Source organism: Mytilus californianus, unplaced genomic scaffold (assembly GCF_021869535.1).
Source record: "Mytilus californianus isolate M0D057914Y unplaced genomic scaffold, xbMytCali1.0.p SCAF_13, whole genome shotgun sequence".
Classification (NCBI taxonomy): domain Eukaryota; kingdom Metazoa; phylum Mollusca; class Bivalvia; order Mytilida; family Mytilidae; genus Mytilus; species Mytilus californianus.
Window position 1 is genome coordinate 40023077 of NW_026262615.1, and position 26798 is coordinate 40049874.

Consider the following 26798-nt stretch of genomic DNA (forward strand, 5'->3'; position numbering starts at 1 on the left):
TTCCGTCGCTCTGTGATGATCATCTATTCTTTGACCCAGTGCCACGAATAAAAAAATAAACGATCATCACAATTTTTAAAAAAGAAACCTTAATCGTTTCGTTTGTTTTTCTGCATTGGAAATTCTGTACAGGTTTCTTCTGACCATCAAACAAGGTCCTGTCTCTTTTCTGGTACGATGTAAAAGCGAATGTGACAGTGAGGTACATCCACCGATATAAGAGTGTACGACGGCTTGGAAAAAAATCGGCAGATTGGGTATTTGAGCTGGCTTTCAGTTACTTTCAACCAGTCGAGAAACTTGTCATCTGAACATTGAAAATGACGTAGTTACTAGTAATCAACTAATAAATCTATAGTATAACATAGTGCAAGGCATATTAACATAATTATGATGAAATAAAATGAAACAGCCGCTTTTATTTTTTAATAGATTATTTTTGTTCAAATTGTAAAACCTCTACACACCCCGTGTTGCGGTAATAACAGAGGGCAAGCTACGCCACTGGACTCTGGTGGATTCTTGGAAATGCTTTGGTACAAAAATATGTTTAACTGTTTTTAGAATTGAAATATACGTCAAAACTAGATCGGAAGAAAATTTTGAAAGGGTGGACATTAAAATATGCTACGACAATAAATAAACTATTATATATAACATAAATTAGGTAAACATGAAAAAATGATCATTTAAAGTCAAGACCCTGTTATAATTAAATAAATTGAGAGAAAAAGGAAACACATACCTTCTTTTTCTTTCAATTAGATAAATATGAAAATAATTGTTTCTTAATGACTTTCAGTTTACTATAGTAACCAAGTCGATCGATCGAGATTAAGCAAGGACAATGTTATTTTGATGATATAAATAATGAAATAAATTAATCCCTAATGAACGGTAATGAATTCTGAAATCGAGGGAAAGGATACTAACACAGGAGTTAGAACGGAAATGAAAGATTTATTTTTTGTTTGTTTAATGTGACAAATATTTCATACATATTCATGACAGCGAAGAAAAAAAAAAAAAAAAAAAAACAGACGCGGAATAAGTTAAATCAAATTTTAACCGAACAACTCCAAATAACAAAAGAGGAGTTCCGAACACATCTATAAAATAAATAAATATTGAAATGATATTAAAACATCAAGAGCATGGTGACATTCAAAAACGATTTATTTCTGATGTCTTGAACTTAAAACACAGTTCAGCAGACTAGTTAATCTTTAAATGTAAATTTCACAACAAAGGTCAAAACTAACGTGAAGAAAAAAGAATATCTAACGAGACGTAATAAAAGAGACAATCACTGTTGCACAAAAGTTAAAAATGTGTTTTGGATTCATTCAATCGAAAAATTTTACATTAAAAGCATAAACGTCCAATATAAAAAGGATTAAGACCGTTATGTAATGCAGTGTTATTGTCAGGTTTCCCGTGCGACTTTCGTCCTCGCCCAAATCGTCATCTTTGTGGTCTCTTACACAATATCAACCGATTATTTAAATTACACTGGAGAGAGAAAACATCCTCTAAAACGAAATTTAATGATTTGGGATCAAAAGGGAAATGTTCATTTAACGATATTTAATTTTGCACATTTTGCAATCTCCAACGCATGCTGTAGACAGTCAATATTGCGAGTTGACGCTCAAACGATTTGGACATATTCCGTTTTAGGTAAGGAAAATTCACCTTAAATTATTTCAAATCATTAAAACGGAAATTTATGTATCAACAACATATAGTTTTTTTTCAAGAAGAATCTATGGATTTAAAATTGGAAATTTTATTATTTCAAGACAAATTTAAGAGCGTTTTTCGCCGATTTTATGTGCTTTCTATACAAATGTTAGATCCCTATTTTGAAAGAATCCAATCAGTAATATTTCAGAAAATTAAAGAGATAAATACATTATGTTTTCGATTTTCATGTACAGTTCAACGATATAAAGTTGAATGCAAAATTTTACCAAAATCTGTGACATAGCACATTTACTGTAATTTGACCTTAAATTAAGATTATGCTTTGAATTATTGTATCAATGCTCATATTAATATATTTTAGGTTAGTAAGTAACTATACTATGTTTATTTTATCAATTATTTTTACATCTGTACATGTATTATATTTTGATTTAGTATAATTCCTTCATTGTGATTCTCATACTCGTCCTGAACATGCATGGAATATTTGCCACTGGACGTTAAGCAACCAACAATCAATCAATCACTGTGATTCTTTCTATTTGTTTGTTGAGTTGTCGTTCTTGACTTAAGTTAAAGGAATAATTCCAAAAGATCTAAAACAATTTCATGAAATGTATATGATGTCATTTTAAACATGGTAATGCATATCTAATTTATTTATTGCAATATTTAGCTTCAACGTTTTGGCTTAATATCCTGTCTGTCGAAAGTTGAGCAGTGTCCATAAGTTCTAAATACCGTTTCTTTTGATGAGACAATGCTATAAAATTAAATCATTTTTCACGAAATTCAGCATATGACATGTTTTAACTTTTGTGTTTATCCACTGTAATTCAAATTATAAGCAATCTTTGTATGTAAGGTTAACATTTCATCTGATCGCTCAACATTTCATGACAAAGTATTTTTTCATTCCGACGTGAATACTTCAAAAAGAGGGACGAAAGATACCAGAGGGACAGTCAAACTCATAGATCGAAAACAAACTGACAACGCCATGACAAAAATAAAAAGACAAACAGACAAATAATAGTACAAATGACACAACATAGAAAACTAAAGACTAAGCAACACGAACCCCACCAAAAACTGGGGGTGATCTCAGGTGCTCCGGAAGCGTAAGCAGATTCTGCTCCACATGTGGCACCCGTCGTGTTGCTTACGTTATTACAAATCCGGTAAATAGTCTAATTCGGTAAGTCACATTCGTGAAAGGGAGGGTATTGTAGTTAGACATAAGGAACATATCCGATATCATCTGTGAAACGGTTGTTCCATAACGGTCAACCAACTCGTGATTTTTGCACGTTCTCAACGGACCTATAAACCAAACACATACATCATTTGAATTTGTTATTTTCTTTTTGATATAACAAACGATTAGAACAGTAGGTTGTTATTTTGTACGAAGTACATTGTTGTTGCTGTTTAATCAAAGAATGTTCGCTGATCTTGTTTTTGACTTTTTGGCAGATATTCGTAATCCTCCGGTTTAATCCATTTAGTTGCATGAACAATTTTGCTCGCTAACCCTTATTTTTTTCATAAATTTGTTATACATTATAGTTAAAAAGGCCAATTTTGGAAATGTTATGCATATGGCTGAATGACAGGATTTTCCGTTGATGGCGTAAACTAGTTTTTTTATGTTTTCTTTAGTTGGAAAAAAAAAAGATTTTGACGACAGAAAAAGAATTTTATTGAATCAATCTAACACATTAGATTTTATAAAACAAAAAGTAAAAAACATAAATAAGATAAAACGAATGCTGAAAACTTCAAATCTTTTGAATTGCTTTTTTGATGTCAAAACATTGCAGATCAAATAAGTGACTTTCTTCATTGCTTAACATTGGTAACAACTTGTTTCTTTCAAGTTATAATTAATTTAATTTCATCTTAAAAGTAAGTCTACAAAATCACGTACAACGAACTTATTTGCTTTGCAATCTTTTTTAGTCATCGGACTTATCCTTAATAAAGCGAATGACGGGCGTAAAACTGTAAATGTTTTTGATGATATAATACTGTTCAAACATCCTTACTTTGAATGATACAATCATTTGTATCTATTTGTTAGCTCATTTAGTTTAAAAGATATGAGTAAACATGATACACAGTTTTAATTTAATAGACCGTTCTATTCTCTTAAATTAATTTGATGGCGGGTATCCACTGTTTTACAATCGTTTATTTACATGTATTTACTAGATGGGTAAAACAATGAAATGAAGTCTAGGAGTGCAATCAATGAGCGGTTTCGCATTAAATTATCCAGAATCCGAAAACAGCAATGGACAAAAATCCCTATATATTGAAATATTTGTCGAAAAAGTATCATGTGTTTTTTGGGGTATTTGATATTAAAAAAAACTTAGTTAGCTTTCAGTTGATAAAAGTTTGATAATCAGAATAATTCAAAGAATCGTGGAAGAAATTTGTTTTAGGGGAGACAACTCTCCACAAAATAGTCTCTCAAAATATCTCCAACTGAAATTAAAAAGCTTATTATTTATGGCATTCTGCGGTATGCCATGTGAGGTAATATACAATAGTTTTGTTGACTCCATGATATGGTAGGAGCACACACCACTGATGCCAGGATTTATTTCTATAGCTATGCCTATTTGAATGAACAGAAGGTTGATCTAAATTTTGGTTTTAATTTGTGTACGATTCATAATCAACTGTAATTTATACAATTCTCAATGCAAGTTGCAATAGTCAAGTATTAGTCCAGTGGTCTTATTTGCAGAGATTTCGGAAGACTACCATTGAAATTTGTACATTTTGTAGAACCAATGCTTCAATACTCATTCAATATTTTTTCTGCGATCATTGTGGAATCACCGAACGAGACTTAAGCTTATCACATTATTTTATATTTGTACCATGGAAGTAAAATGGAAAGTCAATATAATACTCCATGTTTGTACAGACCATAAGCAACATGAAGAGCTGGATCTGCTTATCCTTCAGGAGAGCATGACGTCGTCCTCGTGTTTTTTGTGGGAGTCGTGTTGACCAATACCTTTGTCAGTTTCTCTACGACTTCATGAGTTTTTAATGTCCCTTTCGTATCTTCCGCCACTTCCTTTTCATATAATTGATATGCTACTGAAAATTTATGATGTGTAAAATGGACGAAAAAAGACTTATCAATGATACCAGGCTTATAATTTTTTCACGTCAGACGCGCGTTTCGTCTACAAAGCACCCATCAGTTGCGCTCGAATAATTACTGTTTAAAAATCTGTAGCAGGTAGTTAAGATGGATTAAAAAATAAAAAAAGAATGTGTCTGAGGACACGAAATGCATCCGCTCAAGCTTTGCAATTTTCAAGTTAAAAAGGGGCATAACTCTAGAACGGTAAATGACTCACAACCCAAATTCGAACTCTGTCCTCTGTCTGCGTGTTGTGGTTCTTAGCATTGTGTATGAGTTTCATAACATTTGCATTAGGCAAACTACATTTGGAATGCGGAAAAGAAAATGGGACGGACGGAAGGACAGTCAGACGGAAAGACGGACGGATGGACGGTCAAAGGTAACTCTTAATGCCCCCGTTACCTACGGCGGGGGCATAAAAACAATCATGGTAACAGATTAAGTGATTCAGTGAGAATGTATATATTTATGCTTAGTTGATCTATTATACTATGACCGAGTTATATATATAATGGGCTTATCTTGTTTACAATTACAAACTATAAATCTGTATGCTGTTTATAATTTATATAATATTATATTAACCCATATGCATGTAACTGTCTTCGTAAAGTATACATGGTTCACTTACACAATTGGTCATATATTACACTCAACCTGTATTTATACTGAACCAATAATATTACTGCAGATAAGTGAATGTAAGGTCAAGGTTATTAAGAAACTGTCATCTTTTAAATTATTTATTTACATCGACTGAATGCTAGACTCGGAACATTAACGAATACTGTATATCAAGAGTTGCCAACGTCAAATCAAAATTGACGATTCAAGCTCTTCAAACACATGATTTTTCTAGTCGGTACTTATGCAATAGTGTGCATAAAATTTTGAAAACATAGACAGTGTATTACATTATAGTTTGTGATAGCCAAGATGTAAGATGTTGTTCTATTTCCACAATATTTCATCCACAGGTTCAAAATCGGGAAACAAACCCGATTTATAAAGTGTTATTGTCAAGCATTTTGTCGATATCGCTGTTGTTGGGCAGCTAGTCCCCGAGGGTATAAACAGCCAGGCAGTCAGCGATTCGGAACTGACATGATTTTTAGCCTACATTTCTTAAATTATCCGATAAAATTGGAAACTATTAAGAAACGATGGCTCATACTGCCCTAGGGAAAAGTGACCTTAAGTGGATTTGGCTAAATACTTTTAGGTTCCTATTGGTCAATTAGCTCCTCTTAAACATACTCGGATTTAACAATTTTGAGTTAAGGCGTTACTGAAAAGTAAATAAAAAAAAAGCAGGTTGGACACAACAAATTTATAAAGCACCATTTTTTTTTTACATCGAACGACATCGTAAACAAAAATGAATCTACTCGTATCTGAAAGATAATACTAGTTTACATGTAGCTTCTACTAAATCTTTGGATTTGGTTAAAGATACCGTTCGATGGATAGAACAGCTGTTTTGTCATTCGTAAAGAATGATGATACTTACCATGACGTCATCTCAGTTAAGTTTTTTTTATACGTCAATATGTGACAACTCTCTGTCAGCCATTCTCAATCAGATGACATTAAGAAAAAAAAAATCGTAAAATCATGCGACACCATGGCTGTTAAACACGCTCACTGACAACAATGAATCCAATTTATTTTAAAGTTAATCATATCTATTTGACAAAAAAAGACTGCTTTTACACCACGAAATGCATTCTGGGTACAGAAAAAAAAAAAAAAAAAAAAAAAAAACAGTGCAACTGGAAAAGTTTCAAAGTCTGACAGAACTTAGATGTGTAAATATTTAAATGCATTTTCTGTTTGAGAAAAAATACTTTTTTCTGATTTTGAGATTCATTTTTTTCACCAATGCTGAAGTCGACGAAATGAACAAACACTTGAGCTTTGAGTGGGTATAAATACACACACATTGCCTTAGTTTCGAAAACAGTGTGTATTAGACCATTTAACTATAAAATATAATATGTGGTGTTGCAGTGTTGTAGTGTTCAGATAAAAATAGTTTTACAGGAATCAAGAAGAAAATTTTACATTTAACATTGACACAAGATTGCTAAAATTAATGTTGCTATTTTCATGTTTTTCAATTTATTGATAAAACAGTGTTATTCCTACATGTATCACGGGAAATTGAAAGAATACATTTGCTTCAGAAGCTATGCAATTCGAGGAATATTTGTTCCCGTACAAACTTCCCGGCAGCTACAGCTCCGATCTGCATGCTACCTTCTATATTAAATCTAGTGTAGAGGGTAGTGTATATCTCTCGATTTGTATGAATATCTGCATGAATATCTGCTGAACAAGCAAATGTATTCTTTTAATTTTGATGTAGGGAAGAAAAGTAGGTCCGGAACGAAAGAGATCAATATGCGGAGTTTGGTTTCTTAACGTACAATAAAAGAGTGACTATGCGTGTGAACAATAAACCTTAACATTTGTATATATATAGCCATGTATATAAGTGTGTACTCTCATATCTTTTTGTTTGGTGTATTTTTTCCTGTTTTTGTCTCATGTGTAATAATGTGTTAGTATATCGAAATTAATATGCAATTTTAAAGTTTATACATGCTGACTTTCTACTAAGTCTTAGTCCAAGGACATGCAACCCGTAAAAACTACAGATACATTAAGATTGTACGGATAAGAGCAAGAACGAGAAAAAAAGGAAAATATTGACGAATATCAAGAACATATTTAATGAAAGAAATAGGAGGGCCCACGCTTCAAGCGCATGTGAATGTTTATATTGTTTCTATATCTCAAAAGTAAAAAAAAAATCGGTCATGTCACGTATGACAGTATTTACTAATATAAAAATAAGGAGATGTGGTATGATTGCTAATGAGACAACTATCCATCAGAGTTCAAATGGAGTGAATGTAATCAATTATAGGCAACCGTACGGCCTTAAACAATGAGAAAACCCATACCGTATAGTCAGTTATAAAAGGCCCCGACACATAAAAAGTGAAACACCAACGGCATAACTTATAACAAAATAATTTACGAAACACAAATATGACAGATATGAACCAACGACAACAACTGAACTAGATGTTCCTGACTTGGGACTGGAAGATTAAGAATGTGGCGGGTAAAATATGTTTGTGAGCTCTCACACCAAGCGTTGGGCAGTGGTGTAACAGCACAACATTAGACTGAACAAAGTGTAAAAATCAGTAACAATTGGATTAACTGTTTTATTGCATTTAATTCAGTTTGCTTCATTACCCCGGCGCCGTCTTTTGTCTTCGTCAGTGCGTACCTATATTGTGACGTTACATAAACCAATGACGTTCTACACAATAAAACAAGGTTTGTGTGTAGAAGCAATAAATACCCCTTTGCAGAAACAACTTTTAGACGAAGAACAGCATTGAAGGTGCGTTTTTTATATTTTGGTTTTATCAATTGAAATTGTAATGAATCATTCTAATGCATAATAAACAAAAAAGTCACATTTTGTGACTCAAAGTCTTATTTTTGTCAATATTCAAACCATTCAGAAGCGTATGGAAAGCACAAATACGTTACGTCACACTGTTTAGATACCAAAGACGATGCAACCGTTTCGCGGACTTTTTCATTAATGGTATTTTTAAGCCAAAATATTTACTAAATTAGAAATGAATTACACCCCCCTTCCCCATCCAGATCCTCCTACAGGCTCTGCGTAGTCAGAGAAAAACATCGCGATACGCCTGTTTTAGCAGTAAAACAAAGAAGAAAATGTGTCGCATTAGAAATCAATACACCTTATCGCTATTCCCGGCTGACCCGAGAATCTGTCCCGCTTGAACTATTGACGTCATACAACAATCACTTTTCCATTGTGGCGTCAGATATTTTGTATTATGACGTCAAAATTTTACGGGAACCTGTGTGATGTCCAGTAATGGCGGACAAATAGCGATAAGGTGTATTCATTACTGTATATACGTATAATAATTGCAAGGTTTAATTTCAGTATAAGTGTCACTAGTGCAGAGAATCTGCTTACTCCTCCGGTCCCATTTCTGTGAAAGAATCTAGTTTTTAAATGTAATGGTATTTATGAGATAACTGTATTGTATTTTATTTTAAGCTTAGCATTCGTAAAACATAGGTCATGTTTGCCTAGCGACATTAAAAACAAGTTTTACGAAGGCCAAGCTTAAAATGCAATATATATATCTCCATTCTAATGCCAAATATCCAAATAATTCCATATATTCTTTAATTTTTGTATTTCATGTTTCTCTATTCTTTATTTATTTTGTCCATTATTCTCTATTCTGTATATACCAGCACCCCATAATTCTCTATTTTCCCCCATAGTATTCTCTTCTTTATTTTGCAGCCATTTAGTCTACAATGTATACACTAATTTCTATTCTATAAACCACACCCAGACCATCTTGTAGCAGGCGTTTAGTAATATCATAAAAATTATATTCACTATATTTTACATTGCGTGCTATGTGTATTTGTATCGTTTCTAATAGCACTTTCCTAAGAAATCAGGAAAAATAAAAAAATAAATAAATCAGTATTTGGAGATATATACGATAAAACAAATTACTAGAGCTTAAACTAATTGATGTTTTGACTCTATTCTTAAAGACTGGTTTATAAAAGCAAGCCTGCTATGTTGTGATACAAAATCGTAATGACATTCTAATGTTTTTTTTTTCAATGAATAACACAACTATTAAATATAATTGAAAATGTTTGTTCTTACTTTAGGCAAAATCTACCGTTACTAACTGTACTAAATGCCTTAGCTGAGGGTCTGGATGGGGTCCTTCATTTCTGTATTCTTTAATTTTTTAGGCCATTTTTCTATACTCTTTATATTTTTTGCCCATTATTCTCTATTCTGTAAACCCCCATCCACACCCTCTTAGCCTGTAGAAACTGCTTGATTAGAGAATATTTTGCAAACTTAAAATCTTTACATTAATTACATGGTACTTTAATGACCTGTTGAGAACTTTTTGTAATTACTTTATACCTGAAGAAATCAAAGATGGATATCGATTGATAAGTAGGCATTCATTTGTTGGCTTGAAAATTGTGACAATATTGGTTAGCTGTGTTGTCCTTGATTGTGATTATTTATAGAAGAAAATGTATGTTTTTACAATAATGTAATTTCTGAAGAAAAAAAACTTTGCATTTGAACTATAATCACCGAAGTGCACTTAAGATTAATTTGTTATATGCCTCGTACTCACGTACATTTATGCCTCGTTCACACGTACATTTAATTCGAATTGAATTCGAATCGAATGCGAATCGAATTCGCTAATCGCGTTCACACACTCTTCTTTTTTAATTCGCATTGATTCGAATTGGCTAAATCGCATTATCCAATTCGCATTAGAAATGCGTTTTTGTTAATACGAATTAAAAGTTAACGTCGTTAGGACAGTAAAGCGAATTTGACGCGCATTGCAATTCGAATTAGAATTTACGTTTGGACGTTAAACGTTTCGAATGCGAATTAAACTCATTCGAATTAGTTAATGCGAATCGAATTCGAATTACGTGTGAACGCAGCATTAATTCGAATTGAATTCGAATCGAATGCGAATCAAATTCGCAAATCGCGTTCACACACTCTTCTTTTTTTAATTCGAATCGAATTCGAATTGGCTAATTCGCATTATCCAATTCGCATTAAAAATGCGTTTTCGTTGATGCGAATTAGTTAATTCGCTTTAATTCGAATTAAACTGTGGTGTGGACACTTTTTAAAATTGTAATTCGAATTAGATTCTAATCAATTAATTGATAATATGAATTAAAAGTTAACGTCGTTCGGACAGTAAAGCGAATTTGACGCGCATTGCAATTCGTATTAGAATTTACGTTTGGACGTTAAACGTTTCGAATGCGAATTAAACTAATTCGAATTAGTTAATGCGAATCGAATTCGAATTACGTGTGAACGCAGCATAACATTCAATTTGCGTTTTAAGCTGGTTCTCGACTGACTACTACACTTTGTTCATAGAGTTTGAGTGTAGCGTGATACAAGCGGATTCCAGTTTATTTGCGTTATATTTTCAGAAGCGTACTTCAAAATGTTTTGATTGGCCTAGACCGTTCTAAACAATGGGAATTCAACCAATGACGTGACGCTATTTTCGAACAATGAAATTACCCACAATTCTATAGATTCTGAAACGGCGAATTGCTATGCATGGATATTCAAATTGTAGGAGTTTGTTTCATGGATATTCTTGTTGTAAACAATATAAATTACTTTTGAAAAAAATAACCAATGAGAAGATAAACAGGAAACGACTACGTGGAAAAAATCTTTGTCCAAAACCTTTGCTTATAACATCAAAGGTTTAGTAAAAAGGGGAGGGATTACGTTAAGACGATTTGAAAAGGTAAGCAGTTCCTCTGTCACTAGAATCATCATTCTAAGTAAAACATGTATTCAGTGGTTACAGGATGGAGGGAAGTCAATGGGATTGTTACTAACGGCAGTTGAAACATATTTGTGTTAAATGTACGTTCTGAATACTTTAAGGAACGATTAGGAACACAAGACAGACAACTGTGTTTAGTACTTAGAAACAGAAGCGTATTTTGTCAAGAAAAATAATTAAAAAATATAATGAATCCATAGAACAATACAGGAACAAAACAAGATAGGTTTATGGGTAAACTTTGACTGAGGGAGTTGAAACCTTAGTTTCTTTATAATTTCTTAATTTATAAACGGATATTTTAAGAAGAGTTTGTTATAAATAATGTCAGTACCGAAGTACTGTAGAAAAGACGTATACGAACAGCAAACACGATGTATTTTGGTATCTGTATCGTTTGGTTACACCAATGAGTTACTGACGTCTACCCCTCGTATCCGTTTACTCATCTTCGGTAAAGCTTTCTATAATAAGAACCTTCCAAAACCAGAAGCTGTATCACTAAGGTGCACCACACGGCATGTCTTGTTTTTGATTTAGGTAAAATGTGCTGCAACTGAAATGTACATAAAATAATGTAAACTGACATGTACTTGTGATTATGAAGGATTTTGACTATGCCTTTACACAATATTAAGAATTGGAGTACATACGAATTCTACCGGCGTATTGAGGATGAAATGCAATAAATTTATAGTGTTGATTTATTTAACGATTATTCAAATCTGATTGGTTAACGAGTACTAGTCAGATCAAATAAAAAAGTAGCAAATATAACCTTTGACGTTTTTTATTTTAACATTCAGCCGGAAATTATAAATCCACAAGTAGCTTTTTACCGGAAATAATTAATCTTTTATTGGTTTTGAAATTCAAACATTAATCCGATAGCAATGGTTATTTTCATAAAACTGCTTCAATACCGTAACGAATACTATACCACAGTAAAGATCAAAGAGATCCGTTCTACGTTATAGTATGTTCTAACCCGAATAATTCAGTCGTTATATTCCGCTGATCTACGATGACTACATTAACCCGCAAGTACGAGAGTTCGATTATGGGGAGGGACTGAATTATTCGGGTTAAGTACAAATGTATGTTCATGCTTAAAAGAATACGATTTACAAAGAATTAATTAGTGTAAATTAAGATTCTTATTTATTTTACATCTGATTCTTGCAAATTACTCCAACAATCCAATATCTCGAATTGTGTATTGTTATCATATATCATATACAGCGATGTTCTTTTCTTTACTCATATATGCATGTAATCTGTAAAATGATTTGGTTCAAGTAGACCATTAATATCTTATAAGGTCAAATGAATTTGTCATGCTTTACATCAGTTTATATTCCTTTGTCAAATATATGTTCTCCTTAATTGCAATTAGGACTCTTAGAATAATTGTCCTCAGTTAATACAACATCCTGACAATCTTCATCATTTCTTCGATTTTATCATGCACTATTTATGTTTAAGCTTCTATTAATGAACGTTCTTAACATACATTACCTATTTACAGTCCATCTGACATTATTCTCTCAGCAGAAGATGATTAGCACATGATGAAATCAGGCGAAGTTATTATGTTGTCATCTTTCATGATAAACAAATCAATTTCTATTCAAAACGACAATGATCATCAAACTGAAAATTGAAGTATGGTTCTTAATTTCAGGATAAAAACAAACGTTCCGAAAATAACCTCCGGTATGGAAGCTTATGTGATGTACATCGCTAACAAACTACAGGAAATACGGTTTGGAAAGCCGAATGAAGTACGGTTTCTACAGTTCGGAGAATTAAAAACATGGTCATTTTGGCGAGCTGTACTAGCGGAATTTGTTGGGACATTATTGTTTGTATTTTTGGGATGTGCATCAACAGTACCATTAGATGGAAACCCACAACCAACTATTAAGGTTAGAATGATTTAAAATAGTGTATTATTATCTGCGATAAAACAGTTTGATCTAATCATTTTAAAGCAAATGAAATCTATTTTTGTTTAACTACAATTGAGTTTCCATTGTGTGTTTAAAACTCATATAGTTATGAAATATCAGCAGTTAGGTTCATAGAAAGCAAGTGTTATATGAGTACATTTTGTGCTAGTATCAAGTCCTGCTGGTCCGAGGACACAGTTATCGTCCTTCGATTTTCGTTGTCAAATATAGTCCCTAGTGTGGACAGTGTATAACTTGCAAATTTTTTTCATACACTTTCCAAATTTATTTCTTTATATTTTATGCATGAAATATTATGTAAGGGGATGAAATTACATGTTAAAAAAAATTGGGTGCTGAATCTTTATGTTAAGTAGTGATTTGGTCCAGTTAAAAAGGTCAAAAACTAGTATGTCTGAAGCTGTCAAACTGAATTTTAGACCCCCTTAACATAGAATTGTCAATATTTTGAGTTAGAGCTGGTAGAAGTTTCTATAATTTTGATATTATTTGTCCCAATAGTAGTACACTACACTGTAAAAATCTTTTTGAGATAGAGCAGGTGTGATTTTTTTAATTTGACTTTATTGTCTAAAAGAAATGCACTACGAAATAACTGTGTCCTCGGGCCTGCTACGAACAATGGAAGTAAGGTGGTCCCGTTATTTGTTTTTTTAGTGCCGAATTAAACTTAAGTGTTATAAACATTAGTCTTATGAAGTACTATATATTTTATCTGTCTATTATCATATTTGTATTCAGTAGTCTTTTATTTTTTCAAGATTCATTATGTCAATGACTGATACTATCTAGAGGCAAGGGAAATATAGAATAACCATACATTGTCTCACAATATAAATTTTATTTGTACAAGACTTAGAAACAGGTAGAAAGCGAGGCTTTGCCGAGCATGTCTATCCTGTTTTGAGCCGAGTACAAATAAAATTTATATTTCGAGACAATGTATGGTTATTCTTTATATACTGCAACTCCTACAACTGTTCCAAATGAATTATTTAGGGTAAAAACCATAATTTTTTAATTTGGAGCGAACGACGTAAAAATTCCACGAACCTGTACCTTTTAATGACGTCATGAATAAATTTCTACGGAAAGTTCAAACGCATTGTCAATGTCATAAACAAGGCGATATACGGCCAGTGACTGTGATTATACAGTCAATGTAATTTGACTGCGCAAATAGCACAGCTGCAGTATATTTGTAAATATGTAAAAAGCACATAGTCAACACCAATTTCAATCTATATATACAAAAATTAAATGCATTTAAAAAGCCGTTGAAACATTCAATCTGATAACCGAGGGTTGCCATTAGTCTGCAAACAATGTATAGTAATAACGCTTAAAACTTATTGTCAAGCAAACATTGTCTGTACATGTTTGTACCTGTCTCTATCGACACATTACAATAACGTGGATACACACAAATGAAGTAACAGTTAAATATTTATAAGATGTTAAATTCTATACCAGCATGTACACATTTGAGGGTTGCCTTTAGGCTTCGAGCAATTTATAACTGTTAAAATTCATTGCCAAGCATACAATGTACAAACCTGTCTCCATCGACAAAATACTATATCGTAGAATTTGCATACATATCTGCGTAGTAAAAGCTAAACATTTATAAGATATTAGATTTTATACCAGCACTTTGATAAAAGTGGTTCTATGACGATGCGTATAATTACTTTTCTTGACTTCAAACATACATGTACGTATATATATATGATTGTATTAACAGATTGCATTCGCTTTTGGAATCTCCATAATGGCTTTAATTCAAATGTTCGGACATATTTCTGGCGGGAATTTTAATCCTGCAGTATCGTTTGGATTAGCCGCTTGTGGAATCATTACACCTGTCCGAGCAGTATTATACACAGTAGCTCAAAGTGTTGGCGCAGTACTCGGAGGACTCATCTTAAAAGGGTAATTAAGGAAGAAAGATACTGTGGATTCATTAATTTTTGTGGCATTTTCGCTGATATTTGATTTCGTAGTTTTGCCAAAGTCTGCATACAAGCCTATATTCACGTTTACCCACAAAATCCACGAACATTGTTATCCCACGAATAATAATGATTCCACAGTATATGATAACGGCGAGCCTCGAGTTTTGAATTTGAAAAATCAACTGTCTCAAGTGGAGATATATAGTATCACACCCAATGCAGTGGTATAATATATATATATATATATATATATATATAAAGAATTTATTCCCGCGTTGAGTATACTAGGACACCATCATAATAAATCTTATTAATCATAATTAATAGCAGCGTCATTTATAAATCAAAATGAATATGATGACAGTCTTATCCAGAGAATGGTCAACTTTGGTACCTATGATATAAGAACGTTGCCTTTCTTTACAACAAAACAAACACAAGGCTTATCATATCACAATGCAATTTTAAAATGACCAACAAAACCAGTTTTGCCTACTGGCACTCTTCATCATTGCTTAAAATGAAGTCAGGAGTTATCAAAAACTACTAAAACAGATATTAACTAAAATCCAAGACAGATATTGATGAGTTTGAATTCATCTTATTAATTTTCGTGCTTTCCCTTAATAAGGTCAGCGGGATACATGGAGTTTTGCCGCCCGATATTTGTTTAATCAAAAGTATCGATCGTTCATAAGGCATGGGTATCGTTTTTTAACGTAAAATAATGTTTTGTGAGAACATTCTCACAAACTAGATGTATCGTTTCTGTATTTATCTCAAAATTTGAAGGCTCTTTTTCTCTTTGTTTTTCATTTGTTTGTTCCATTATTCTCTATTCTTTATATTTTGACCAACTATTCTCAATTCTGTCAAACTTATTCATATCATGTATATTGATTTTGATATACGAACAATTAAATAACCAAAATAGTTATATATACATATCTATCTTAACGGAGAATAGACCTTTAAATGACGAAAGTTAATATCTTTAATAATTTTTTTTCAGGGTTACCGTATCAACATACCACAATAACCTTGGTGTAACATCCATTAATTCTGTTTTAAACGTAGGACAGGGATTTGGTGTGGAAGTGATTTTAACATTTGTTTTGGTTTTTGTTATCATATCCACCATAGATTCAAATAGAACCGACGCTGGTATGGCATCGGTAGCTATAGGATTAACAGTAGCAGTGCTTCATCTTGCAGGGGTAAGTTCTCCTCATCCCCTCAAAGATCATATATTAAACTTTTTTTTTATTTGAGAATTTAAAATGTTCTTGTTATTCGTACTATAAACAGGCAGTGTTGGAATACTATTATAAGCGTGTACGTTATTTTATTTAACGCCATTTTGTCCAAGGTTATAGTTGTCTTTTTTGACATTGTGTCATAGATCAAATTTATTCGTTCAGTGTATGCTTACTTTCTTAATATGTTTTTTTGATTGAGTTAAGCCATTTCAATTGATAGTTTATAGTGTGTCTTTCTATGTTGTAATGTTACACTACTATTTCAGGTTAGGGTGAAGGTTGGCGCCTGTTAAAACGTTTAAACCCGCTGCATTTGTTTGCACCTGTACTAAGTCAGGAACCTGTTTCAGTGGTTGTCGTTTGTTGATGTGGTTCTTAAGTGTTTCTCGTTTCTCGTTTTTTATATAGATTAGACCGTTGGTTTTCCTGTTTGAATTGTTTTACACTAGTCATTTTGGGGCTCTTTATAGCTTGCTGTTCGGTGTGAGCCAAGGCTCCGTGTTGAAGGCCGTACTTTTACCTATAATTGTTTACTTTTTACACATTTACTTGGATGGAGAGTTGTCTCATTGGCACTCATACCACATCTTCTTATTTCTACATCCTCTTAGTAAAAAAAAAAAAAAAATAGAAAATTAAAACATCTGTTTCCAACGATTAATATGAACGATCTTTTTCGCCAATGAAATTTTTTACCTCTAACCAACAATGCTTCAGATTGCTCAACAAAGCTTCAGATTGCTCAACAATACTTCAGATTGCTCATAATACTTCAAATTGCAAAAAAGAATAAATAAGAAAATCATACAACTGTATATATCGTTAACTATATTGAAGAAAACAAATAAATTGATTGTTGTTTTCTAAATATAGCAAATATGTCATAAACTATCAAGAAATAAAATTAAACAATCAGAAAGTATATTCGGTTCAGTACATTGACTTGATTGTATGTGGGAGGTAATTTATATTGCCACTTTAAAAGGAAGATGAGATGGATAGGAACAGACATTTTGCCTTAAAAAAGATTTTCTATGATCCGTTTAAACACATCTTATAAATAACATTTCGTGTCATAGCAGAACCACAGGATATCCGATGTAATGGAAACATTTTGACGGGAAATCACATGACAATAAACATTTAACTACGTAAAAATATTACTTAAGAAATAATTCATGGAAGCCATAGATTTGTTGGAAATTTACACATGGCCTGGGCCGTGATATTCGAATTTTATCCTGAGCGTTAGCGAGGGATAAAATTAACGAATATCACGGCCCAGGCCATGTGTAAATTTACAACAAATCTATGGCTTCCATGAATTATTTCAATTCTAATAGGACAAATACGGTCATTTAAAAACTGAAGCGAGGGTGGGAATGCCGTGTGTACTGCTGTTCTTTTTTTCTCCCTGTTAGATAAAGCTTAAACTTTCTAATAAATCTGTAGCTTGCATGAATTATTTCGTAAATAACCGCTAGAAAAAATGAACTTTATTCTTTTAATTCTCAAACCAAAAATTTGCCATTTTTAATCTACATGTTTTTCTCGTAAGCTAAGGTCAAATCCAAAGATGACATTTCGTTACTAAGGAGCCGCCATGTTGACTTGCTGAAATCAGTAAATATGCGAATTATGCATTAGAATAGAAAATAAAACAACACCTACCTCAAAGAATCATTTTAATGTAATAGTATACGAATTTCAATGGTTTACGTAACGGAAAAACCTTCAGCTTTAGCGTTTTCATTTGTATGACGTCATGTTTTGAAATGACTTAAATGCGCCAAAAGCATTCATGAACTTTCGCGGAATTTTATTTTATTTTGATTTGTAGATTTCTCCGATCTCTTGTGCATTAAGTCTTTTTGTTATGCATTCGAATAAGAATAAAAGTTCTGTAGTCTTATTTCAATTTCAGTTTTTAAAACAAAATATCGGCAAAGCGTTTGTAAATAGGTTCTGATACATGTGGATTTACGTGGGAGGTATATTGTAACATCCATTATTATGTGTCTCTCTGAGTTTGCTCTAAGTATAGATATATCGAGAATTTTATCATGGTGTTGTTTACAAAGCGAAAGAAGCACGTAATTTTAGAATTTACATTTTTACATACATTTGTAACTGTTTAATACAGGAACACGTTAACTATTTGTTTTCTTTCAATACGTTAGCATTGGTGTTTTCATGAAAATCGAAGCGTTTCAGTTACAGGACGAAGCTTTTCTTCCTACATGTCTTGTGCAAACAAAAAATATGCTCAAGCGTTATGTTCATTTTGAATTTCCCTTGGAGTTCGGTATTTTTTGTTTTGTTTTACTTTTTCCTGTCTTAGCAATACAAGATGAAAACAATAATTTTACTTCGTATCAACCTCAATGTTTAAAATATACTCAAACGTAATATTCATTTTGTATTTTCCTTGGCGTTCGATATTTTTGTTATTTTAATTTGTTCATGTCTTAGTCTGTATTACAAGATAATAAAATAATTTTCTTTCGTATTAACCTCAATGTTTTAAGAAATCATTAGGTAAAATTCTATAGCGAGAAAAATATTGATTTAGATGAAAGATATTTATGAGATTTTGGTCTTTGATTTCTGTTGTAATTCATTATCTTCATTAACGACTTATCTGTGAACTGTAGAAAAAAAGGAAGTTTCACTTTTTTAATTGTTTTTTTATGCAATACTTTTCGCTGAATAAACCCTTTACTTTCGGCATACACTATGCAATGCAAATGCAGAATAGAATTTAATCATACCGTGCACATTTATTTAGTGTTGCATGTTTGAAATTTGGAGATTAGACACGTTCAAATAAAAGTTACTCACTCAGTTTTTGACATAGTTGCAGTTTTGTAAGCCAAGCATTTTAGATAGATTTCATTATTTATCCTCATTAACAACTACTCTTTGATAAATTGATTTACTTTCATTATAACATTTTCTGTGGTTTGATGTCATTATGATATTGGGTTCCTCAATCCACAAATTGAATGTATGCTGATTTGAATCTTATTATACAATATCAAAAGAAACTGATGATTTTGTGGCAGAATTAAAGAAGTTCCCGGATCTCTATTCTGTCATACAACTCATCCGTACTCGGAGTACAAAATGTGTACTCGAAACACCAAATGTAGTATTTTGATTGGTTGTTTTTTTTTAGCCTGCTTACGATAATCGTGCTCGAAATTTGTATGACCGAAAGGCCAGGTTTTCTGTTATCTTCTATTAATGCCCTAAGACATTCTGTTTAGTCTGTAAGGACATTAAACACAATTAATTCTTATTACTTTATGTGCATTTTCAACATTATCTAAAATGCCTTAGAATAAAAAGATACCAAAGACAAACACTTATAATATGAAAGTTTCTGTTGGTTGATATAGCCGAGTGTTTGATTTTGTCAGGTTTTCTGGACTTCACCTTTTTTAAAATTTACCTCTGAATTCGGTATTTTTGTGAATTCTTTTTTATTATTTTGTGTTCATATTTAACAGTATCTTACATTGTAATTGAGAGTTCCAATATCCAGCATCATTTTGGAAGTCTTATTAATTTCAATATTTTCCTTTAATTTATCATATTAATACTCTGTTTTTTCTTTCTTAAAACAAACTGCACATCTGTTTTTGTATAAGTTGTAAAATGTAATAGTAGAAGCACAGGGTATCCGATGTAATGTATTCATTTCGATCGGATGTCACATGACAATAAGCACATTTAACTCTGTAAAAAATATCACTTTAAATTTTTACACAACTGTTTAATATAGAAGCATTTATACTATTTTTGTTTTCAATACGGTAGCTTTGGTGTTTTCGTGAAAATCGCAGCGTATCAGTTAGAGAACGAAATCGTTTGTCCTACAGGTTGATTGAAAACAAAAATATGCTCAAACGTAATGTTCATTTCATGCCTTAGTAATACAAGATTTCGTACTAAACTCAATATTCTAAGTAAATCATTAGGTAAATAAACTCATCATAGATACTAGAAATGAAATTTTGTAAAGTTCTATAGAGAAAATATCGATTTAGATGAAAGATATTTATGCGATATTGGTCTTTACTGTCTGTTGTATTTCATTATCGTCGTTAACGACTTATCAGTGAGCTGTAGTAAAAAAGGAAAGTTTCACTTCTTTAATGATTATTATTGCAATACTTTTCGCTGTGTCAACCCTTTAATTTCGTCAATGCAATGTAAATGCAGAATAGTATTAAATCATACCGTGCGCACATGTGTTTAGTGTTGCATTTGAGAAATTTGGAGGTTAGACAATTTCAAATAAATGTTACTCACTCAGTTTTTTACATAGTTGCAGTTTTGTAAGCCATACAGTTTAGATAAATTTTATTATTTATCCTCATCAACAACGACTCTTTGATTATTTACTTTACTTTGATTCTAACATTTTCTGTGGTTTGTTGTGATTTAGATAATGGCTTCCGTAATCCATCAGTTAAATGATATGCTGACTTGAACCATATACTATAATATCAAAAGAAACTGATGATATTGTTGCAGAATTAATGAAGTTTTGAGCTTTTAGTCATACAAATTTACTCTGTTCTCGGAGTACAGAATGTGTTTCCGAAACACCAAATACAGTATTTTAATAGATGGATATCTAAGTCCGTGTACGATAATCATGCTCCAAATTTGTATGACCAAAAGGCCAGGTTTTCTTTACCTTTCTATTAATGTCTTTTGACATTATGTTGACTTTAATTATATACACTTATCAAAATAAATTTCATTACTGGATGTTTATTTTCAACAATATCTTAAATGTCTAAATTTGAATAGATACCAAAAAACAAACACTTTACAGCTTGATGTTCGGTGTGAACCAAGGCTCCGTATTGAAGGCCGTACTTTGACCTAAAATTATTTACGTTTTACACATTGTTTACTTTTTACACTTTTTACACTTTGTGATTTGGATGGAGAGTTGTCTCATTGGCACTCGTACCTAATCATCTTATTTATACCAACTGTATGACAGGTTCCGCTGGTTAATCTAGTCGAGCGTTTGGATTGTCAGGTTTTATGGACTTCCCAATTTTTCTTGATTAACCTTGGAGTTCAGTATATGTGTGAATACTTTTTTATTATTTTGTATCGATATTCAACAAAATCTAAAATTGCAGTTGGGAGTTCAAACATCAAGTTTAATGTTGGAATACCTTAACTGATTTTCTATATTTTCCTTTAATTTATCATTCTTATTCTCTTTCCTTTTTTTATAACACGACTATACATCTATTTTTGTATAAATTGAAAGTAATTTACAATAATGTCTTTTCAGATTACCTACACTGGGTCAAGTATGAATCCTGCCAGATCACTTGGTAGTGCTGTGGCCTCAAATAGTTTCAACGATCACTGGGTAAGTCATGAAACAGGTTCTGTCAGGATAAGCCCTTAAAATTGTTCGTGTACAAAAACAAACCGACAGCTTGGGCTGCTGAGGCGCTAAAATATGGTGTTAGATGAAAAAAACCACGATTCCCGTTTCTATTTGGTAAACACTAAAATATCATGCTTCACATAGTAGATGGTATCTACCGTTCTTCTTACATTTCATTTCCTATATCGATCCGTTATGTCCTTGTATATGCTATGGATTGTAGAGGTTATTTTGCAACTTTAATTGCTTGTTTGTCTCAGTGGATTGAAGCACTTTTGTTGTAAAACTGTTGTTATCATTCTGTTAAATTGGTAAATCATAACCGACGCCTGGTGACTGCATGTAATTAAAGAATAAACAAAGAAAACGACTTACATTTGATTTACCATTGCATTTTTTTGTATGTAACCTTCTTTTCAATCGATTTAAGATCGGTAAACTACAGTTGCCTACATTTTTAGTTAGTTGCAACATGTGCAATGATATATTAAAAAATCATTTGAAGTCCAATTTCTTTGTTTCATCTCAATAATTAAATCCCCTATATGACATCGTATTCGAGATCAACTCAAATACCTTTTTGTGCTGATTTAAAGTTTGCACTGTTTTTTTTATGTAAACATGCACGTTGTGTGTAAATAGTTATATACAGAAAATTGCTTTTCATCCAACATTTATAATTCCCAGTTTAGATAATTCTGAGAAGGCATTGGTGACATTCCCCTTTACGACCGTTGTCCTAAACTGAAAACTGTTGTGTGTCTTTCTTAGTAGATTCCACTTATACTAATAATACCGCACCACATATGTGTTCGCAGTCACTGAAAATAAACACAAAGCACCTTATCCGCAGATGCAAAACTTACTGATATATTTGGTTTTATAAACTAAGAAAGACAACTTTTGTTAATAGAAATTTTCTAATCATTGTAGTGGTGCATTATTTTTAGCCCCCAAAAAAAAAAAGAAAATGGTAATCAGTCATTTCTGGTTTAACTTCCCTTCCGCTTTTAAATCTCAGCTTCCATGAAGAAAAAGGAAAAAAAAAATCTTCGTTAATTTTCGAAAAGATAAATTTCGAGAATACAGTAAAATATTTTTTTTCGTGGATGATTCATTTTGTGGTTACAATATATCCTACATAAGACAAAGTATTTTGTTGAATACTTAAAATTGTGTTGGTATACGCAAGAATTGCACGAAATATATTGCTCATGAATTAATTCATCCCCTTCTTTGCTAAAAAGTGGAAGATAGTAAAAATGAAAAACCATAGTATTAAACTTTGTTTTTACTATAACAACTTATTTTACAGGTTTATTGGGTTGCTCCGATACTTGGTGGAGTTATTGCAGCAGCTTTATATAAATTCCTTTTCTCGCCTTTCCGTAACGCAATTCCGATGGATGAAGCAGTAAACGAATTATGTGAGTATCTGTCATATTTTATTTTATTTCAGTGTATAAAGTAATGACTTGGTAAATGTCCTGAATATTCACTACACATAAAAAGCAAGCAACAACATATCTATTGTATTTAGTAGTTGTTAACTCTTGTAAACATTTATAAAATCATTGTACATTCCTGCCTAATCCTAAAAAGCTCCAAAGGGGATTGTAATCATATATGATGTATTGTAATTCGTATATGTAAGTGTCTCTTATCTTAAGGATGTTCGCTACTCTGTTTCAAAATAACAAGCTTTTTAAAAGACTGTTATAAATTGATAGTATATAAATGAAGGAACTAAAAAAGCAGAAAAAAATGAAGGGTCCGTGTGCTTGTTTTCGAGATATATGCCATTGAAAATTTGGCGGGAAATGATTTTCTCTAGATTTTTCATACATTTAACATTGGCACCTTTTTTTCTTTCAAAAAATATTTGTCTTCGTTTATTATATTCTATAAGATTTTCAAATATGGCTTTTTAAACTATATGTAATAAAATTATGAAAAGAAAAGTATGGATAAGCGGTGAAATATTTTTAATGGCACTACATGGATAAAACCAGAGGATTCCGAATATCTGGCAAAAAAATCTAAAACAAAAGTAGCGAACATCCTTAAATTGGTTAAATGAATATATATGGGCTAAAATCCCATTTTGAAAATATGGGAATGCTTGTTATTAGTTTATATGAAGAGTCAGCTCAACAACTCTCAAGGGGACCCCCCTCCATGGATCGGGAAACTTGGCAGGTATGTTTGTAATTTCGAAAATCAATGTTAAAGATTTGAACATATATAATGACTTTAAGTGGGTTAGTAGTCATGTTAAATCTTACATCGATCCAACAATACTGTTCAGTGGATTCACAAGGACCAATAAAAAACAGCCATATAAATATATTTCTTATTTTTCAGTGCAAGATGGGGATATGATTGTGATTCCAAAAGATTACTTTACTGGGCGAAGTCAACAAAAGATTCACACTGCCAACAGTCAATTATAAGATTCTATTACTTGATAAAAAATCTCTTATTTGTATCAACAAATAAAATGATATCAGACACATACACTGCTAAGACATAACTGTCTAGTTGTAGGATGTTTGCTAATGAAATTTAAGATGACTTATTTTTCTTTTCTAGTAAAAAATATGTAGGGAATATATAGGCAAAAATAAAGATATGTCCGTGAGCTTTTTTTCAATATCGATAAAAGCATTTAACATACTATAACTAGTGGCGGGAAAAACTATCTGTTAATTGCAAATATATAAAGATTTGACATGAATATCGAAGTGTAGTGTAGAAAAAATAAGAATTGAAAATATCATGTTAGAAGTGTAACAAATGCTTCTTATTTATCTTTTCAAACCTTTGAGATTTTCATCGTTTTCAGTTTTTTGTACAGAAAAACAAGTAAACAAATGTCTTTGAAGAAAAAGCAGAAACATATACTTTATGTTCTGGTTCAATAGAGCGACCACGTGTTATTCTCTTTATCATGTTTATGGAGTAGTTTTGGGGTTATATGCATTGAAAAACAATAAAGTGTGTATTTATAACAGACAAAGTGCATTTTTACTCCTTGTTCAGATTAGGGAAAACACCAATCTTCGTTCTTTTTGTTGATTAGAAAACTATATTTATATAGTTACTGATGCATAGCGATAAAAGTCTGTTAATCCATTCAGAAGGGATATTCATAAGTGTTATTAAATATTAGATATATTATTGGTGCTCATATTTAGTTTACTAAATAGGAGATGATCCGAACAAAGCTAGTCATGAAAAAAAAAATTAAAATGCACTAAAATGTATGTTCATAAAAACTTCATCATCACTTATCACCTGTATAGGAATTAATACTTGTGACGTCATGTGACGTATACAATTTTTAGTAACTATGACGCTTATATATGAAATGAAACTTGATATAATACATTTTATTACAATGGAATTATTGAAATTAAATATGTTATATTCTGTTAAAAAAATCAGAACTAAAATAAGGCGGACAAGGAAATTACTTTATGTCTCCTGTTTTAGATATTACTTTGATTTGCTATTTAAGTCCACAGATGTTTTATAGTTATATATTGATGACCAAAGCTAGGAAAGGTACTGTTTGAATTAAGATGTAGATATTTTTCAGAAAGTAAAAATTGTAATGCTCAAATTTTGTGAACAGTATCTTTTATTTTATATATCATAAATGAGAGAAAAATGTTATCCATTTGTTACATTACGATATCTTATTGTTACATTATAATATCGTATATACATGTATTCCAATGGAAAAATGTAAAATGTATTATCTGTATTATATATAGAATGACTTTTTCTCTTTTAGTTTTAAACTGGCATGTATAAAAGAAAATGAGTTTTCTTTGCTATGACTTAATGATCCGCATGAGTTGAATCTTTGTTGTGTCAAATGAGAAGATTCAAACGCATAAATTAATACAAAGATAATGAAATAAATAGGAAAATAAAAGAAACAAATATACAGCAGTACAGAATCAAATTGTTTCTATCAAAATTAAGGCGACGATTTCAATTTAATGTGATCTTGATATTTTTAGTGATAAAAGCTATTTTCATACCAGGATTGGGACAGACATTATTGTTTTGTCATTATATCCTGGTGTATGAATAGAAATAGATGACGGTCAGCAACCCAACAACTCTTAATATTTTTGACATATATATAGGTCAACATACGAGGTTTTATAAGGTTCTAAAAAAAGATTTCATATTTTGCAAAGACTTCTAATAGATAATTCAAGAAGAGACTTGCACGATGGATAAAAGGTTAACATAACAAAAACCTAGGGAAAAGGGAAAAGACTAGTCTTTGACAATTTTTTTTGTCTCCTGTATACGCATGCATCACCTGGCAAACAAATCCACACTCAGCAAAACAGTAGAAACTATCGAACGTCAGACGTAGACCCCATAATATAAACAAAAATCATTCAACAAAATAAACTGTAGGATATAACAAAAGGGTTCGCTTTGGACAAGCACATATAAATGTAACATGGTCAATGTTAAAAGAACATTTACACTAACATTATCATGTTTTTATTATCAGTAGTACAATTACATGTTCTTATCATCGTAATTCCCCTTAAATAAGTAAACACTTTATGTTATTTAAAACAATGTTTGTCTTGTTACTTATGTATAATATGTAGATATACATTTATATTTTATAATCTTATTTTATTTCTTTTATAATAAAGTAACTGTAAACATGTAACAGATGTTAGTTCTAATTGAATGTGAAATAGAGACAGACGAACGATACCATAAGCAGAAGAATTAAAACTAACCATTTGAAGAGAGACCGTCGAAATCATCATGAAAAACGAAAAACATAAACAACAGC

The 26798-nt window shown here is 31.6% G+C and overlaps 1 protein-coding gene across 1 annotated transcript; it reads left to right on the plus strand.

Moving 5' to 3' along the window:
* Positions 1–1626: 1626 nt before the first annotated feature.
* LOC127723656 (aquaporin AQPAe.a-like) lies at positions 1627–25256 on the plus strand. Its single transcript, XM_052230378.1, has 7 exons — positions 1627–1680; positions 13028–13271; positions 15061–15248; positions 16284–16488; positions 21857–21937; positions 23274–23385; positions 24323–25256. The coding sequence occupies exons 2-7, from the start codon at positions 13062–13064 to the stop codon at positions 24409–24411; spliced, it is 885 nt and encodes a 294-aa protein (XP_052086338.1). The 5' UTR covers positions 1627–1680; positions 13028–13061; the 3' UTR covers positions 24412–25256.
* Positions 25257–26798: the final 1542 nt, after the last annotated feature.